At 43.6% G+C, this 20868-nt stretch overlaps 1 protein-coding gene across 3 annotated transcripts in view; it reads right to left on the bottom strand.

The window, feature by feature from the left end:
• Positions 1-12846, bottom strand: part of fggy (FGGY carbohydrate kinase domain containing) — a 155690-nt gene extending 142844 nt beyond the window's left edge. Inside the window, exons 1-2 of one of the 3 annotated variants that reach the window (XM_039734715.1) lie at positions 12747-12846; positions 3923-4139 (exon numbers count right to left, since the gene is read on the bottom strand). In XM_039734715.1, the coding sequence (XP_039590649.1) occupies positions 3923-4123 (201 nt within the window). In that variant the 5' untranslated portion in view covers positions 4124-4139; positions 12747-12846. Of the gene's footprint in view, positions 1-3922; positions 4140-12251; positions 12339-12738 lie in introns of those variants that run through there. The other 2 variants (XM_039734716.1, XM_039734717.1) reach the window with 2 other exon arrangements.
• Positions 12847-20868: the final 8022 nt, after the last annotated feature.

The following is a 20868-nucleotide window of genomic DNA, read 5'->3' on the forward strand; positions in this document are numbered from 1 at the left end:
AACCAAAAGTAAATAAAATAGCTGCACTTATGAATATGCCTCCCTCGCTTCATATTCTTTTGCTGCCTTCTCAATTGTGTAATGCGTTTTTTGTTCAGCGCTCTTTGGAGCTCTTGCTTGTTGTCTGCGTACTGCGTTCACAGTCAGTTCATGTGAGCCGCTCAGAGTACATGCATCAAAGTTTCTCAGCTGTGCTTGTGCTATCTCGTGCGATCTTGCGATGTCCACGGCGTTATTTAATGTTAGCTAAGACCCGGCACGTAAAAGTTTCTCTCGCACTTTCGCTGAGTTTGTGCCAAACACCACCCTGACCATCTCATCTTTGTTTGCATAATCACAGTCCTTCACCCGCGAATATTTAGCGGCAGAGTTGTTTCTATTGGATTGCTGCTGACGGACGGCCTTATATGGGCAGGCACTCAATTACGTGAGAGGCGTTGACGATGAGGGACGCAACTCCGCCTCACACGGCGACCGAGCTGCAGGCTATGGCCGTATATATGTACGTAAGTAGGATTCAGTTATGACCGTTACACAATTTCGAAATGAAACCTGCCTAACTTTTGTAAGTAAGCTATAAGGAATGGCGTCATACCACCGAAATAAGTACGTACATTGGTTTCGGTTAGCGCAGGGAAGCCGCCTACCAAATTTCATGAAGATGGGGACATGAATAAGAAAGTTCAACCTGGCGAACGTTGTTGATCGTTATGACTGTTACGCGTAGAATTTCAAAATGAAACCTGCTTAACATTTGTGAGTAAGTTGTAAGGAATAAGCCTGCCAAATTTAAGCCTTCTACCTACACAGGAAGTTGGAGAATTAGTGACGTTGGAAAGTTCAATATGGCGGCCGACAGTGGCGTCATACCACCGAAATAAGTACGTACATCGGTTTCGGTTAGCTCAAGGAAGCTACCTACCAAATTTCGTGAAGATGGGGCCGTAAATAAGAAAGTTCAACATGGCGGACATTGTTGACAGTTATGTGTAGAATGTCGTAATGAAACCTGCTAAACTTTTGTAAGTAAGCTGAAAGGAATGAGCCTGCCAAATTTCAGTCTTCTACCCACACGAGAAGTTGGAGAATTAGAGATGAGTGAGTGATGAGTGAGTGAGGGCTCTGCCTTTTATTAGTACAGATTAAATATGGTTGTGATGAGTGGCGAACTAAGAGGACAAGTACCTTTTCACATCTTCTTTCACTTTTAGTAACAATCTAGATAAGGTATAATGTGTTTGGTTCCCTTTATTTAATATTACATTTTGTCTAAAGTTCTGAAACCATTCATTACACTAAACTAGGGCTGCAGCTAATGATTATTTTGGTAGTCAACAACAACATTTATTTCTATAGCACAGTTTCATACAAGAAAAATTGTAGCTCAAAGTGCTTTACAAAATGAAGAATAGAAAAATAGAAGACACAATAAAAAATAAACATAAGTCAGCATTAATTAAAATACTTTGTAGAATAAGAGTAAGGTCCGATGGCTAGGGCGGACAGAAAAAACAAAAAAAAAAAACTCCAGACGGCTGGAGAAAAAAAATAAAATCTGCAGGGATTCAATTTATTCTTCGATTAGTCACGATTATTCCATGCCTGACTATTTTGACGCCTACACATCCTGTTCTGGGCTCCAGTGCATGTCTTACCTCATCTACTCACGTCTGTCAACCTGTGAATGTCACCCTGATGTCTCTGCATTAACACGATTAAAATTAATAATAATCAAATTAAAATAACAACCAGTGAAACCTATGAATTTGAAAATAATCAGATGTTTGTATATTAGTGTGACCATCACAATAAAAATGAAATATATTAAAGAATACAAAGTCTTTAAACACAAAAAGTGCATTGAACTTAACCAAAAAATACATCGTTACAACTGAAATGTTTTTCATATTTTAGTAATAAATGACAAAATGTAGACATAAACTATATAATGTGTAATGCCTGAAGTGCAAAGATCAAATAAACACTTTCACCAATGGTTCAAGGATTATACAACAGCTTCTGTGGTGCAGCGGTAGGAATTGCTGACTTATAATCAAGAGTTAACAGTTCGATCCTGACTGCCTCCCATATTTACTGTTTTTGAGTACTGAGTTGCTCTTACTGTTAATATTATACAATAAACACCAACATTTGATTTGCGTCTGTAACAGCCACTGTATTAAATGTATAGAACTTGTAAAAGTTACCTTTTTTTTTCACTTTTATTCTGTCAGTCACGATCACGATACATACTACCGCCCCCCCCTCACCAAAGGGGTCTGACGCTGTTACTTTTTATCTGCAATTGGGAATAACTGTAGATGTGACTGGTGTTTTGAGGCAATGGGACTGGAAATTCTCTGATCTGGATGGATAAAAGCTGACACACAAACGCTGGCGAATCTGCCTTCCTTCTCCGTATCTCATTGTCACTTGATTTTGTTTTATTCCATTTTACTGAGTGTTCCTGCTTACACTGAATTAGTATGCGCCTTAAGGCCTGTGATGTCAAAGACGCACCGACGAAAAAACAGAGACATGGGTATATACGATATTTGGAATTATTCATTTTATGACCTTATGGTACATTTCGGAAAACATTGTAGCACGGATGCAACATTATTCATATTCAGTCGCGTACCTTCAATGACCGCGTCCCCCCACGGATCTTGCCCAGTCTGCACAGGACTCATGGACATGCCGAGGAAAGAATGTTCGTCTGGAAGGTGTGCCATGAACGCTCTTCTTTTCTCAGTGGACCGCGTACATGCCGTGCACAGTACATGTGCTTTGATCGCCGCCAGGTCAACCGGCCGCCTGCATGCTGCTGCTAGCACTGAATAAGCTCACGCCTTCCTTCTGGTGTCAGCGTGCAGCACCAGGGGGAAAAAAAAAGAAAGAGACAAATATCCATCCATTATCCAAACCGCTATATCTTAACTACAGGGTCACGGGGGGTCTGCTGGAGCCAATCCCAGCCAACACAGGGCTCCAGGCAGGAAACAAACCCCGGGCAGGGCGCCAGCCCACTGCAGGGCACACACACCAAGCACACACTAATTTAGAATCGCCAATCCACCTAACCTGCATGTCTTTGGACTGTGGGAGGAAACCGGAGCAGACACGGGGAGAACATGCAAACTCCACGCAGGCAGGGAGGACCCGGGAATCGAACCCGGGTCAAAGACACAAATATATGTGACATTTTGGAGAAATCATTGTATGACCTGAATAGTACCAATCAGAAAACATCATCCCACTAATACAATATTATTTGAAAAAACGAACAGATTGGGTGTAAATTTGGTACTTGTGAAAGTTAGCTTTTTTGACTTTTATTTTCTCAGTCTCGTTCACGCTCTCCCTCCCCTCCTGATCTGACCCTAACTAACTAACTAACAGCGCCAGCATACGTTCTCAAGAAACGGCGGCATCACATCTCCAGGATGCTTTCGTTTCAGATGCTCATTCATCGCGGCGGTGCTGCCGTGAAAAGAAAGCTCTGCTTTACATAACCGACATTCAACTTTTTTTTCTTTTTCGGTGACGTGCTCCCACACTTTAGAAAGTTTCTCCTTTCTTCCCCCTCCTCGCCATTGCAACCACGTTTATTTTCCTTTACATTCTTCTTTGTTGGTAGGACTGTGTGCAGTCTTGGCGAGTAACAACAAACGATACTGCCCCCTGACGTTCGTGTAGTGCATTGCAGTTACAAAAACCAACGTGCTTCTTTGTGACTGGAGCCTCTATTGAAGGTTCTGTTCATGACGCGTCGACGATTTTTTGTAGTCGACAATTACGCCGACTGATCGTTGCAGCCCTACACTCAATATGCAAAAACTGGATACTAGGAAGGGGTAAAAACATTTTGACACAAACTAAAGCCGAACCCGTGTCAAGTCCCCAGCAAAACCGGACATACCTGGCAGGCAACGCAGCACCGCGCCCAGATGTCAGTGGAGGACTGCTCGTAATGATCAGGCTGAGGCTCCCAGATTTGGATGGCCTCTTCAGCCACGGCCACCACAATGCCCTCTTGGTCCACCAGTGCTGCACGAACGCTGGCTGTTCCCACGTCAATGCCCACATAGTATTTGGTGGATGTGCTAGCCGAAGAGTCCATCGTCCAGTTGGGCCAACTGTTAAGTGCACAAGAAGAAAATAAAAGAACACATCAGGATAAAATGGAGAATGTGGACATCTGTCTGACCGCCTCAAGCAAGAGAGGCAACTAAAATACAAGGAAAAGGAGGAAATGGGCAAACAAGCCCACCCTGCCCTACACATAACCAATCTGGCAATCTGCTTATGACAGTCAACAAGTCAATTAGTCGACTCTTTTACTCCTGTGCTGTTTTTATTTCGCTTAACCCCAGCATCCTCGGCTTCTCCTCATTATCCATGAGGCTCTGTATAGGGTCAGCCTGAAAAAACTCACATGTGGCCATCGTCGAGTGCCCCCCGCGACATTCTGCACTTGTCAATCATTTTTATAACTGAAATAACTTAAGCATCGACCCAGGGGGCTTTAGGAGGGCAAATGCCTTCCCATTCCTAAAGCTGCCTTCTAATCTCAGAGCAATCCCAGGGAAAGGCTGCTATGGTCAAAATCGGGAGTGCGCTCCCCTCGACGTTCTCGTGTACTGAGACAGAGGGAAAGGTCAACAGGACCACTGTCAGTGGCGCAAAACTTCTGAAGTATCATATCTCTTTGTTTCTCAACATAACAAAGTGAAGTCAAGTCAAGCTGGGGAGCATGCACTGGTACAGCACGTGGCCACACCCACTACACGGCGAAACAACTCGGGATCCCCCCAGGCAGACACGCAGTCCAGTCCCACCCTCCGGAAAGGACCCTCTATCTGCCGCAGCCAGGTGTTACGTGGGTGACCCCATGGCCTGGTCCAGCCACTCGGGTCCCCATCAATGAGGATCTTACGAGCCGGATCACCCCGGGGAAATCGAGCTACATGGCCGTAGTGCCGTAACTGACGCTCCCATACAATGCAGGTCATGTGCCTCATTCGGGACTCCATGAGCAACACAAAGTCAAACCAGCGGTACCCAAGGATGTTCCGGAAGAGACACAGCACCATAGGAGTCCAGTCTTCATCTCATGTCTCACAACCATATAGTAAGACAGGAGGCACCAGGACTCTAAAGACTTGGACCTTCGTCCTTTGGCATAGATATCGGGAGTGCCACACACCCCTTTCCAGCAACCTCATGACCACCCTATGATCTCCCAATCCATCTACTGACTTCATAGGAAGAGTCACCAGAGTCATGAATGTCACTACTGAGGTCAGTAAACCTCTTGACGAGGTCGACACTCTCTCTGCAGACAAACACACAGCTGATGGCCGTGCCCAAGAGGTCATTAAAGGTCTGACTCTTTGGTTTTTATCAGGACCCTCACAAGCCCAGACACTCCGACTCCTCACTCAGTCTCTTGAGTGCCCCAATCAGAGCCTCCATTGACTCCGTGAAGATCACAGCATCGTAAGCAAAGTCAAGATCCGTGAATCTTTCTTCATCAACAGATGCCCCACAGCCGCTGGACCCCATGACCTTCCCCAACACCCAGTCCATACCAGCATTGAACAGAGTAGGAGCAGAACACACCGCTGACGAATCCCAGAATCAACTGGGAAAAACTCAGAGGTCCTGCCTCCACTCTGCACAGCACTCACAGTACCAGTGGACAGGCCGGCCGTGATATCCAGCAACCTCGAGGGGATTCTGCGAACCCTCAGGATGTCCCAGAGAGCAGCTCTATCAACTGAGTCGAAAAATTTGTGAAAACCAACAAAGGCTGCAAAGAAACTCTGCCGATATTCACGTTTGTGCTCCATGAGAACCCTCAGTGCTAGGATGCGGACGATGGTAGACTTCTTAGGCTGGACATGTCGTCCCTATCTGGAAAGGGAAGGGTGATCACCTGGATTGCAGCAACTGCAGGGGGATAACACTGCGCTCGGTGCCGGGTAAGGTCCTCAATAGGATCCGTGATCACTTACTCACCTACCAGCGACCAGAACAGTCTGGTTTCACGCCTAAGAAGTCTACCGTCGGAGTGACACAAACATAACAAAAAAAAACAAAAAACAAATCAATTAATTTAGGTCCGAGAAATAAATTGACAAGCCTAACATAATCACAATGAAGCTGATATACAGTGACTGCCATTAAACATTTACATATAATTCCTGTTAACCGTATCCTCACAAATGTACAGTTGTGCTTGAAAGTTTGTGAACCCTTTAGAAGTTTCTATATTTCTCCATAAATATGACCTAAAACATCATCAGATTTTCACTCAAGTCCTAAAAGAGAAACCAGTTAAACAAATGAGACAAAAATATTATACTTGGTCATTTATTTATTGAGGAAAATGATCGAATATCACATATTTGTGATTGGCATAAGTATGTGAACATCACGGATGATCAGTTAGTTTGAAGGTGAAATCCGAGTCAATGGGATGCCAATCAGGTGTGAGTGGGCACCCTGTGTTATTTAAAGACCAGGATCTATCAAAGTCTGCTCTTCACAAGACATGTTTGTGGAAGTGTATCACGGCACAAACAAAGGAGATTTCTGAGGACCTCACAAAAAGAGTTGTTGATGCTCATCAGGCTGGAAAAGGTTACAAAACCATCTCTGAAGAGTTTGGACTCCAGACAGATTGGGTACAAATGGAGGACATTCAAGACCATTGTTACATTCCCCAGGAGTGGTCGACCAACAAAGATCACTCCAAGAGCAAGGCACACGTGTAATAGTCGGCGAGGTCACAAAGGACCCCAACTGAAGGCCTCTCTCACGTTGGCTAATGTTCATGGTTATGAGTCCACCATCAGGAGAACACTGAACAACAATGGTGTGCATGGCAGGGTCGCAAGGAGAAAGCCACTGCTCTCCAAAAACAAACATTGCTGCTCATCTGCAGTTTGCTAAAGATCACGTGGACAAACCAGAAGGCTATTGGAAGAATGTTTTGTGGATGGATGAGACCAAAATAGAACTTTTTGGTTTAAATGAAAAGCGTTATGTTTAGAGAAAGGAAAACACTGCACTCCAGCATAAGGACCTTATCCCATCTGTGAAACATGGTGATGGGAGTATCAGGGTTTGGGCCTGTTCTGCTGCATCTGGGCCAGGATGGCTTGCCTTCATTGATGGAACAATGAATTCTGAATGATATCAGAGAATTCTAAAGGAAAATGTCAGGACATCTGTCCATGAACTGAATCTCAAGAGAAGGTGGGTCATGCAGCAAGACAACGACCCTAAGCACACAAGTCGTTCTACCAAAGAATGGTTTATGAAGAATAAAGTGAATGTTCTGGAATGGCCAAGTCAAAGTCCTGACCTTAATCCAATGGAAATGTTGTGGAAGGACCTGAAGCGAGCAGTTCATGTGAGGAAACCGACCAACATCCCAGAGTTGAAGCTGTTCTCTACGGAGGAATGGCCGAAAATTCCGCTAAGCCGGTGTGCAGGAATGAGCAAAAGTTACAGGAAAAATACAACACATATAACCTTCATTTGTCATTTTGCCTTTGTTTTAGGAATTACGTGCCAAGCCAGCAGCCTCCAAATACAGGAGTTGGTTGAGGTAGCTAAGTATGCTTTACGGATGCTGAAAATGATGTTTAGAATGACAATTTAAAAGCCATTATAATAATAAAAGGAAAAATCAGAATAATGGCAGCTATTTCCCGTTATGTTCAATGAGAAAGGAAACCACCTTTTGTTGTACTTAACGGGTTTCCAACAGAAAATCAGAGATCTCAGGTGCAACGGTAAAACAGAACAGGATTATTCTGGGGCACCAGAGAAGACTGTAGAATGTGATGTTGGCACACCCGCCACCCAAGAGAATCATCACTGCCAGATCTGCATGTAGAAATCTGTGGACACAACAGAGGAGCCAAGATTGGTGTGGATGAGATGTTGAGAGGTTTAATGTAAAATAGCAGACTGACAAGTCAAGAATATTGAGGACACACTTGAGGAGGGCAACATTTGCCTGCAAAACAAAAACTTTGAAAATTTCAGAAAAATGGCAGTTATTTCCCATCATGCTTAATGAGAAAGTAGAACAGATTTTATTTGCTACAATGAATGCTCAACGGTTTTACAACAGAAAATCAGAGCTTGCAGGTTTAAGAGTGACACAGAACAGAATAAGGAGAAAAGCAATCATTCTGGGACGACGGATAAAATTGCAAAATGTGTTGTTGGCAGACCCGCTAACTTGTGGAATCATCACTGCCGGATCTGCACATAGGAACCTGTGAACACAAGAGAGGAGTCAGGACTTGTTGGGACGAAATGTCGAGGGGTTTTAATGTAAAAAAAGCACACTGACAAGTCAAGAAAGTTCAGGGGCACTTGATGATGGCAACATCTGTCTACAAGATTTGTGATGAAATACAGCAAATTTCCAAACAAATTTCAGAAAAATGACTCCCGGTGAGCTGGAGAAGGCGGTAGAATGGTTAACGGGTGTACTATTAAAACAAACAGCTGAGCATTGTGGTTGTAAAATCCATCCACACCAACAATTCAAAACTGTACAATCGCTGATCTCGGAAGTGATGTACACAACACATGCAAAATAAAAGGAGGAGTCGTTTAGATTCTCAATGCGTTTAAGTGGTGATTTGTTAATTTTATTTCGGGATGCCAGGAACATACCCAGCCTTGACCCGGCACAAACACTCTCACATACAGAGGCACAAAGAAAGTGGATTTAAACGAGTAAAGGATGAAGGGTATATTAAACAAATAAAGAAGGCAAAAAAAAACAATTATTAAATAAACAGCATGTACGCAAAAGCCTACCCAAATTCGCCCGACAATGATAATTATTTAACAGACTCAAGACAAACAACATTCATTGAAGCACTGAGCACAAAACAGCTAATGATAAAAACATTCACATTACAGTCCATGTCCACAGAAGCGATGATGGCGAGTAGAATGACAAACCCCCATGAACAGCCCCCAGGATGAAATGTATGGTTTTGTCCTACCAGTTTCCAGTTATTGCATGAAGATTTGGCTCGATTGGCAACGCTCTCCCGATAAAGACGTATCCGCCCAAGACAAAGTCCCACGAAAAGCAGGCACAGGACAAGCACATAAATTCAGAAAGAATGATTGGTTGAATGTGTAATCCAATAGTGTGTGAAGATAGATAGATAGATACTTTATTAATCCCAAGGGGAAAGCGTAGAAACAAAAAGGCACAGATGATCGCGGCCCTTATTGGCGTCTTTTGGCTGCTTTTTAAAATATAAAATCATCCTACTTCCCTGCAACACTCACGTCACTCTGAAACTGCCCAATGGTGCAATACTACCAGGGCTGCTGGGATTCATAGGCCATCGAAATAACGCTGCCAGAGCATGTCTGGAGTACCAAGAAGGCAAATTTGGTACATGGTTTAAAAAATAAAAAAGGGACTGTTCTTTTTAAGATCGAATGTAAGCGTAAAGAGTCGCTCCATGCTGAACGTTTGATTTCATTTGTAGTGTACTCTTGCGCAGGGTTACTGACTGGTTGAGTGATCCACAAACAATAAAGAAACTGAGAACTCTCTAGAAATAAAGTGGCATTCCCAAAACATTCTAGTAGGAAGTGGAAGTTTCCAGAACATTTTAGTATCAAGTAGGTGTGAGGGATGAATTGGCATCCCAGCCGTGATGAACTCTGCTCCCTTGCCTGGCCAGGAGGCCACTATAAAGGAAAGTTAGTGAGGAAGTGGCAATATTTACCTTCTGTGCCAGGACTTGGATATGGAAGGATAAAGCAGTAACAGCTGCTACACCGGGCCTGGCGTTCCAGCAGCCACAGAGGGACACACTGGTTGGACTTGGGAGGCTGGAAGCAAAGGACAGGGTGACTGCCTGCTATGGGCAGAGTGGGTGGCTTAAGAGTCCCATCTGGCAAGCACCACTATGAATGCCCGTAGGGCAGAGTGGGAAATGTGGTCTCATGGGACTGTCTTGTTGGTTTATGTGGGGGGCCAGCAGGGGAAGATGTCGTATGTTGAATGTTCAGAGACCATTGGGGTCCTGCCTGACCCAGAAGAGCCTCCTGGATACAACAGATTGTGCACCGGAAGTACCCCTGGGTCAGAAGTTAAAAGAGATCCCCCTCTACTTGGCGTAGAGAGTCGGAACTGGGAAAAGTGGAGAAGAACGCAAGGAGTAGGTGAGGGAGCACAGGAAGCCATTTAAAACTCTGTTGCAAGAAGCTTATGAAAGGTACATTTTATTATTAAAGTAAAAAGCATCAGATACTGTGTCTGGGGTGCTGCTATGTATGACCATCAGCTTGGGCAGAGGGGGAGTTTTAATTCATTTTAATTATTTAATTTTACTTTTCTTTAGCTCATTGTTAGCCTTATTGTTCTCTTATTCAAAGAAAGTCAGCACAATGTGTATTTTTGAGACAGAATTGAAGAACTTGCTTCAGGAATAGCAGAAGCCGACTTATAGTGAGAAGATGGGTCTACAAGTCTACAAGCACTGCTGCTGTGCAATAAGCACGAGGAGAAAGTAAAAATACCGCTAATAATAACAATAATGTATTCATTCTGTATTTGGTCATTTGTAAAATGTATGCTTCCCTTGGAGAATCGCCGACAAGAGTCATAGCAGGGGAGTGGGGTGGGGTTATCCATCATGGACAAATGACACCAACAGTCAGAGCACCTCCACTCGTAGATTCACAGCAGACATTCCTAACAGGAAGGGGGTCTTGAAGAAAGTCATAGCAGAACAATGTCAATTGTTTAAAATGCCTGCAGCAACTCATCGCGAGACACATTGTAAACCTTACATGGCCCTCTCAAATTGAACACAGCGGTAAGTCACGACCATGTGCTACCCAATCGGTGGCAACCCATAGTTTAAGAAACAATGCCCTGAGGAATCCATTGGTTTATTTATTGTTAAAATAGACTTATGATTTTTGATTTGGGCCATTATATTGCCACTACTGGACCATCCTGGACTGGGCGTGTCCTCTGAAGCTGTAACGACACGAGACCATCAAAGAGGGATACATCATCATTCCACTACATGGATTCCAAATCCCTTTGAAAAATTTCTTTGTTATGTTTCTCTGGCTTTCAAACTCTCTGCAATCCTTTCGACTTCAATTTTGTCTCGTGATTTTTGCTACCGATGGTCGTTCTTCTGGCTCTGACCGTCACTTTGTTTTTTGACTACATCTTTGTCTCTCAGTCACTCTCTGAAATGCTGCACCCACTGGAATGAACACACAGTATGGAGACACATGTGAGGTCCTGTGCTCCTTCAGGACCACTCAGATCAGTTAATGAACGGCGGCATCAAATCTCAGTCCTGACAGCCCGCCTCCATTCAATGTGTTTAAGAAGTGTTTGAAGACTCTCGTTTGATGAATTCCTGTCTATTAGCTATTTGGTTTTGTTTTGTTCTCACCTCTTCAATATTTTACCCTTGTCCTGTCACACTTGCTCCCAAAGAGTCCCCCAGACCAGGGGTCCTCAGTCACGGTCCTGGAGAGCCGCAGTGGCTGCAGGTTTTTGCTCCAACCCAGTTGCTTAATAAAAAGCACTTATTGCTAAAGTAACACTTCTGCTTCACTTTAGTGATATTGAGCCCTTATTGCTTCATTTTGTCTTAAACAGCTATTTGAATTGCTCCTTATTATCAATAACATGCAAATGACAAGAGAGAGCAGCATTTCTCCATTTAGCTTATTTACATTTACACCTGTGTGTATTTATCTGCACTATTGGGTTTAATTAAATACTTGGAAGAAAAATGAAGAGAAAAAAGTGAAGGACTGAGAATTACTCGTCCATTTTAGCCTTCAAATCATTTGCATGATAGAAAGGGAAAGAAAATCTAGGATATGAGAATGACCTGACATAGCAGAGTTAATTTAATTTCATAGCTTGTTAGTGCTTTATTGGCAAGAATTGCTTTCTAATTAAGCAACCAGGTCAGAACAAAAACCTGCAGCCACTGCGGCTCTCCAGGACTGGGATTGAGGACCCCTGCCCCAGACTGATGTTCACTCGATTACATTGGCCTTGTTTTGTATGTTGCGTTTCAGAAATGTGTCTGCTAAGCAAACACATGTCCAAATATTCATTCACAATGTGAATAACCCCGTTATTGTACTACTGAATGCTTTGGCAACACAAAACTTATTGTTATGAAAAAGCTGTATTTAAAACTGACCTCACCAGACGCAGACCCCCGTGCAGCTCGTTTATATCGAGTCGAAATCCCCAAGACGCCCGTGCAAACTCACAGCCGCTACGCGGTCAATTCAAGGCTGACCGTACGCATGCGCAAATTCATTCACACTAGTGTTCCCCAAGAACTGAGCCCAAACGCATGCGCACATTCCCTCAGTCGAAGCTAACCGTGAAGTTCGTTGTGCCGCGATAGATCAAACGCATACGCAAATTCACTCAAGACGGAGGTACTGGTTTTGCGTCGTGTGGAGTCTCTTTCGAGAAACAGATCTGGGAGCCAAACACGGCCAGTAACTGCAAGCTGTGTTATTTTGTTTGTTTTTCATTCCTTTAATACGACTGTACTCCAGCGCCTATTAAGTTTATCGAAGCGGCTCGAGGACGACCCTTCCTAAAATTTTTGACAGTGCGTAATTCTTCGTGTCTGTACGTGGAATCTAAACAGTAAACAGTAATAACACACGTACTCTCTTACCAGCTGTGGTGCTTACAAGTTGAGCGAACTTCGGACTGGACACATGCAAGCAAAAAGAGTCGTGCTGGTCTACGGGCTGCCACGAGGGACAGAAAGCTCTCCCGATGCATGCCGGGACTTGTAGGCCAGTAGCTATTCAGTTTAACTTGGTGGATCCCCGTAGACGCAGGTTTTTATTCCAATCACTTTTCACGGACAGTGAATTAATTTTACTTTTCTTTAGCACATTGTTAGCCTTATTGTTCTCTTATTCAAAGAAAGTCAGCAAAATGTGTATTTTTGAGACAGAATTGAAGAACTCGATTTACGAATAGCAGAAGCTGACTTATAGTGAGAAGATGGGTTGGAGCAAAAGCCTACAAGCACTGCTGCTGTGACATAAGCACTTCATGCTTTGCAGACACAGTACGAGCAGAAAGCAAAAATACCACTAATAATAACAATAATGTATTAATTCTGTATTTGGTCATTTGTAAAACTTATACTTCCATTTTATCTGAGAACTTGTCACAGCACTTTAAACCTGTGCTCAGTAAGAGCAGTCTTGGGGCAAACACATTAAAAGTGACGACTGCCCGAGACATAGTTCAGTCACTTTTTAAAGTAATACATGTTTTATTTAAAAATGTGTTACTAATAATTAATTTCATTTGCTGTATATAGTGCTTTTCTCGCTCAAAACGCTTAATATGGATGGAGGGGAACCAAATCAACCAGCAGCAACATGCAGCACCCACCCTGGATGATGCGACAGCAGCCATTATTGTGCCAGTGCATTCATCACACATTATTTTATTTATTTATTGTTAAAATAGACTTATGACTTAATCCAGGACGTCGAGAAACACCTTACTCTTTCTGAAAGATGCCCAGAGATCTTTTAATGACTGCAAAGACTCAGGACCTCAGTTTTATGTTTGTTATTGCTCAGGTGGGTTTCATTGCTTCATAAGACACCTCGGCTCCCCTTTGGGGTCTGTAGTTGTCAACATGAGGACAAGTGCTTTGCCAATGAAAGTCAAAGAAGCCATCATGAGGCTGAAGAATGAGAATAAAACGATTGGAGACATCAGTAGGAGCTTAGGATGACCGAAATCAACTGCCTGGAATATCACAAAGAATAAAAGAAGGAACTGGTGAGCTCAGTAATCACAAAGGGACTGGTAGGCCAAGGAAGACCACCACTGCGGAGGACAGAATCCTCACTATGGTCAAGAAAAAGCCCCCAAACGCCTGTCTGACAAACCAGTAAAAGTCTTCAGGGGGCCGAGGTGGACGTGTCAGAGACGACTATCGGCAGCAGACTTCATGAACAGAAATACAGAGGACACACTGCAAGATGCAGACCACAAAAACAGGACGGCCAGATGACAGTTTAGTGAAAAGGACTTCAAAGACCCTGCAGAATTCTGGAAGAAGGTCTTGTGGAAAGACGAGACAAAGATGAACCTCATCAGAGTGATGGCAAGAGAAAAGTGTGGGGATGGCAAAGAACTGCTAAGCAGACCACCACTTCTGTTAAACATGACAGTGCTGGGGGTGTTATGGCTTGGGCATGTATGGCTGCCACAGGTCCTGGCACACTTCTCTTCACTGACGATGGAACTGCTGACTGCACAATGAATTCTGAGGAGTGTAGAGACACCTCATCTGCTCAAGTTCCAGGAGATGCCTCCAAACTCAGCAGACAGCACTTCATCGTACAACAAGATAATGAGCCAAGCATACTGCTGAGGACATACAAGAGTTTATCAAAGCTAAAAAATGGAAAATTCATAAATGGCTGAGCCAGTCACCTGATTTCATTCCAATTGAATAGGTCTTCCTTATGCTGAAGAGAACACTTAAGGGGACAAACCCCCCCAAAACAAGCAGGAGCTGAAGATGGCTGCATTACTTGCAGCCTGTTGCTCTGACGTCATATGTGATGAAGACCATGGAGCGGCTGCTGCTTCACCACCTGAGGCCACAGGTCCGCCAAGCCCTCGACCCTCTGCAGTTCGCATACCAGGAGAAGGTGGGAGCGGAGGATGCCATCATCTATATGCTACACCGATCCCTCTCCCACCTGGACAGAGGCAGTGGTGTTGTAAGAATTATGTATTAAGAATTAATACAACACTGCTATGGTGGGCTGCATCAGGAGTGGGCAGGAGGAGGAGTATAGGAACCTAATCAAGTACTTTGTTAAATGGTGCGACTCAAACCACCTACACCTGAACACCAACAAGATCAAGGAGCTGCTGGTGGATTTTAGGAGGACCAGGCCCCTCATGGACCCCGTGATCATCAGAGGTGACTGTGCAGAGGGTACAGACCTATAAACACCTGGGAGTGCAGCTGGATGATAAATTGGACTGGACTGCCAATACTGATCTTCTGTGTAAGAGAGGACAGAGCTGACTATACTTCATTAGAAGACTGGCGTCCTTCAACATCTGCAATAAGATGCTACAGATGTTCTACCAGACGGTTGTGGCGAGCGTCCTCTTCTACGCGGTGGTGTGCTGGGGAGGCAGCATGAAGATGAAGGACGTCTCACGCCTGGACAAACTGGTAAGGAAGGCAGGCTCTATTGTAGGCACGGAGCTGGACAGTTTGGCATCTGTGGCAGAGCGATGGGCGCTGAGCAGACTCCTGCCAATCATGGAGAATCCACAGCATCCACTGAACAGGATCATCTCCAGACGGAGGAGCAGCTTCAGAGACAGACTGCTGTCACCATCCTGCTCCACTGACAGACTGAGAAGACCCCACACTATGCGACTCTTCAATTCCACCAGGCGGGTAAACGTTAACATTATACAAGTTATTGTCTGTTATACCTGCATTGTTATCACTCTTTAATTTAATATTGTTCTTTATCAGTATGCTGCTGCTGGAGTATGGGAATATCATCTTGGGATTAATAAAGTATCTATCTATCTATCTATCTATCTATCTATTATACAGTGCCCTTCATATCTATCTATCTATCTATCTATCTATCTATCTATCTATCTATCTATCTATCTATCTATCTATCTATCTATTATATAGTGCCCTTCATATCTATCTATCTATCTATCTATTATACAGTGCCCTTCATATCTATCTATCTATCTATCTATCTATCTATCTATCTATCTATCTATCTATCTATCTATCTATCTATCTATCTATTATACAGTGCCCTTCATATCTATCTATCTATCTATCTATCTATCTATCTATCTATCTATCTATCTATCTATTATATAGTGCCCTTCATATCTATCTATCTATCTATCTATCTATCTATCTATCTATCTATCTATCTATCTATTATATAGTGCCCTTCATATCTATCTATCTATCTATCTATCTATCTATCTATCTATCTATCTATCTATCTATCTATCTATCTATCTATCTAATATATAGTGTCTTTCACTCAATCTATCTATCTATCTATTATATAGTGCCCTTCATATCTATCTATCTATCTATCTATCTATCTATCTATCTATCTAATAAGTAACAGAGGCAGCATAAGGTATAAAACCAGAATAGAAGTGTAAAGCGTAACGTGCAGGTAGGTGTGTGATGGACAAGTCAAATCCAGTTACAGTTGTGTGAGGTCGATAGAATGAGGCGGCCCATGGTTATAAACTCCAGCCAGTTATTTAGGAGTCTAATGGCCTTGGGAAAGAGAGTTCTTTAGCCTGGAAGTCCTGCATTTCATACGTCTGTACCTCCTGCCTGAGGGTAGAAGTGTGAACAGTTCTTGTTGGGGGTCCCTGAGGATCGAGGCAGTTCTCCTTCAGACTCTGCAGTAGTAGATGCTCTGCAGGGAGGGCAGTGGGGTCCTGGTGATCTTCTCTGCAGGAGTTTGTGGTCCATAGCAGTAGTGTTGCCGTACCACATGGTGATGCAGCTGCTCAAGATGCTCTCAACAATGCAGCTGTAAAAGTTGCTGAGGATCTTAGTCGACATACCAAACTTCCTCAGCCTCCTCAGAAAGTCCAGCCACTGTTGAGCCGTGTTGACCAGGTGTGTTGTGTTGTGTGAGGTCCTCACTGATGTAGACTCCCAGGTAATTTAATGCTTCTCACCCTCTCCACTTCAAGCTCTCAGATGAATAATGGCTGGTGAGGTCTCCTCTCTTTCCTCATGTCCCACCATCATCTCCTTTGTCTTGTCTGTGTTGAGGGTGAGGTTATTGCCCTCACACCATGATGCCAGACTGTCCAAAACGACATTGTGAACATCCTGGAGAGGATGAGTCAAGCGTCCAATGGAGAATGTGTGGCCGGACTTGACAAAGGCTGTTCACTCTCGACCACCATGACACCTGGCAAGGGCCAAGCAGAATGGGTGTTGGGGGCAAATGGCAGAGCAGGCAGCAGGAGAGACTCAAGGCTGGCACGGCTGCCCGCTGCTAAGGAGGGGGATGCTGACACCATCATTTATGATGTGTTTTATATTTGTGATTAATTTACAGAGGTCATTAGGGGGTCTTCTCTCTGATGTTTGGTGTTAAAAAAAAAGAAAAGCCAAATTCAGCCCACTAGGATTCAAGGTTGCAAAACAAGAAAATGTGAAAATGCCCCGGGGTGAATACTTTTTATAGGCGCTGCATGTTCTACTCTGTGTTCACCTTGTCTGTGTGTTTTTCTTGGTTTTGATTTATTGTCAGCTGTTCGGAGGAGACGTGCGAGTAAGAATTTCATTGTGCCGCGCACACGTGACCTGAAACTTGAACTTGAGTAGCTGAAGTGTTTTCTTTGTCTGAACTGCCTGAAGTGGTGGCTCTCGTTTCAATGGGCTCTTTGTCCTCCATCTCCAGGACTCTTCTACAGCCCTTCAGCTTCAGGAGCTCACAAAGTCCCAGTAAGGCAGACCTGAAGCAGGTGAAGCACCTTTGCGAACCCAGAAGTGTCTCAGAGACCTTCATTTTGCGTGACACCGAACTCCCTCACGACACACAGAGGCCCTGGGATTTGGCTAAAAACCCGGACCCCCCCAGGCCGCTCGTTTTTACCTGCAAGTCCCTCACTTCATAAAGTGTGTACTTCATTGTAAATATGCAAGGGGGTCCCGCAAGCACAGGTATGGTTTTCAATGGATCTTGACGTTTTCGGGTATCCTAATACTGAAAACATCAATATCTCGATGATGGGTGTGTGTCTGTCTGTGTGTGTGTCTGTTTGTTGAGGACAGTCTAGAGCTAAAATGGCTGGATAGTGTCACACACGTGCGTATGGGTGGCAGCTAAAGGGCTTGAACTAAAGTAAGTCCTGGTCGGACCAGAAGGTGGCAGAGTGCACTTACCCTTTCTCTTTTTTCCCCGTAGACCAAATGTGAGAACTTCCGCCTGGGCCCTTGAATGTCACTTCCAGTTTACCCCTGCAGACGTCACTTCCACTTCCTCCATCTTTAAAGCCCACCAAACCTCAGTTCTGTTTTGGACTCTCGTCTGTAAAGATCTTTTTTTTTCGCTACAACCTTTTTGATTTAGCAGCCATTGTCAAGTATACGGGAAGCTGCCCCAAACCTCTTTTTGTGTCAAGGCTCAATTATTTATCACAACGGAAAAACACCAAACTCGAAACGTCAGCCAGTTATGAGATAACGATGTGCTGATTAGAGGCATTCTAGAGCAGTGGTCCTCAAGTCCGGACCTGGAGGACCACCGTGGCTCCAGATTTTCATTCTAACCCATTTCTTAATTGTTTGCCTGTTTTTGCTGCTAATTAACTCCTTTTCCATTCATTTTCATTGAGTTGCTCTTGAAGACTCAGACCCCTTCATTGTTTCTTTCTCCTTAATTAGCTGACAAACAATAATGAGATACAAAATGAGCCCAAACGCAAGCAACAAACTGCAGTGTCTATCATACAATATCTGAGAATGAAAAAAGATGAAGGTATCAGTAACGCTCATCTGCTCAGGTCCACAAAACATTTTAACAGAAAAGAGAAAATCCACAGTTTCGGACATGTCTGCCATTGTACAATGAGAGCAGCAACAAGCCATGGAATTAAAGAACGGGTTTAATTTTGTCCAAATCAGGTTTCTTCCATCTTAAAAATGTTGGGAAATTAAGGCGCTGTCTAAATAAAGAGGATTCGGAGAAATTAATTCCTGCATTTATCTCTAGTAGGATTGACTCCTGCAAGTGTTCACTGGCTGTTCAAACTGTTCTTTATTCAGCCTCAAGTTAATCCAAGATGCTGCTGCAAGAATTATTACAAGAAGAAGAAAATACGAACACATAACTCCAGTTCTTAAATCCTTACACTTAGCTCCTGGTTAAGTTTAGGGCAGATTTCTAAATCCTCCTTTTAACATATAAAGCATTAAATGGCCGAGGTCCGGCTTACTGGTCTGAACTTATCATGACTTTCAAACCTGAGCGCACATTAAGATCTCAAGATGCTGCTCTGCTGAGGATTCCAAGGATTAATAAAATAACAGGGGGAGGTCGAGCTTTTAGTTACAGGACCCCCTAAACTGTGGACTGGTCTGCCTGCTACTATAAGAGATGCCCCTTCAGTCTCAGCTTTTAAGACTCACTACTTCAGTTTAGCACACCCTGACTAGAGCTGCTGATTAACTGTGCAGACTGCATCTCTGTTGGTAGTCATTAGCACTAAAACATACAGTAAGTAATATGAGATTTAGAATTTGATACTAACCCTCACGTATTCTGTTTCTCTTCTCGGTACTCAAATGTGGCACTTGGTGCCCACATGCCAAGTTGTTTTGCCTGCCGAAGGTAAAGTCATCTCTGATGGAGGATCGCAGGAATCGTAGGGTTGAGGGGTGCTTTCATTGGATTGGCTGGCCCAGCACTGGAAGCTGTGGAATGGCCAATTGGGGGAGGCAGCTTGATGGCTGAGGTCTCCAGGACTCTAAACAAATCCAAATCATATTATGGGATATCATCTACTGTTCAATTCTTCTCTGTACCTGTAAAATCTTTATTTTTATACTGTATTGAGGATTTGTTCTGTTCTCTGTATTGTATTGTATTGTATTGACCCCCTCCTTTATGACACCCACTGCACACCCACCCTACCTGGAAAGGGGTCTCTCTTTGAATTGCCTTTCCTGAGATTTTTTTCCCTACAAAGGTTTTTTTGGGGAGTTTTTTCCTTGTCTGTTTAGAGAGTCAAGGCTGGGGGGCTGTCAAGAGGCAGGGTCTGTTAAAGCCCATTGCGGCACTTCTGGTGTGGTTTTAGGCTATACAAAAATAAATTGTATTGTAATTAACAACAAGGCATGGCCATCATTAAGCAACTGGTTGGAATGAAATGGGTTGAAGTTTGAGGTCCACTCGAGTGAGAAGCTCACTCACCTCACATTTCATTTCTGTTGAAAGAAAGAAATGAAGCAAATCTTAACAAACAAGTCTGTGTAAATGAAAAGAAAAGGAGTTAATTAGCACCAAAAAAGGACACTAATTAAGAAAAGGGTTAGAGTGAAAACCTGCAGCCACTGGGGCCATCCAGGACCGGAGTTGGGGACCCCTGCTCTAGAGGAACATTACGCAGAGATACGCATTACAGTTTATTTGAGAAATTCCAGTCTGGTTTCGCACTGGTCATAGTACAGAAACGGCACTCACGCGGAGTGTAAACGACATTCTGATATCCTCTGATGAAGGAAACTCCACGGTAATTATGTTGTTAGACATAAGCGCAGAGTTTGACACCATTGGCCATTTGATTTTACTGCACAGGCTAGAAAATGACATTGGGCAACAAGAATCGGCGACTCATTAAGCAGCTGGATGGAGTGAAACTGACTGGAGTTTGAGGCCCTGACTGAGTTGGTCTTCTGTTGGCTCACTCACTTCACGTTTTATTTAAGTTTGGTGGCTGTTGTGATGTGAGATTTTGCATATAACTTGATAAATATTTTGTATGACAAGCTTTACCTTAACATATGGTTTTGGGGGATGGCAGGTGTTAAGATGTTGGTCTGAAGTATGGCTGTTTGGAACTGGCCCGTATCAGAAGCCTTTAAGTACCACGACGTCCTATTGGCTCTAGGGATTGGACAGAAAATTTATAAATATTCTCATTCCCTCACTCTCTCTCTCTCTCTCAAACTGATCCATGAACTGAAAGGACAACACAATGGAGAGCACAGCTCG

This window comes from Polypterus senegalus, chromosome 14 (assembly GCF_016835505.1).
Source record: "Polypterus senegalus isolate Bchr_013 chromosome 14, ASM1683550v1, whole genome shotgun sequence".
Taxonomy (NCBI): domain Eukaryota; kingdom Metazoa; phylum Chordata; class Cladistia; order Polypteriformes; family Polypteridae; genus Polypterus; species Polypterus senegalus.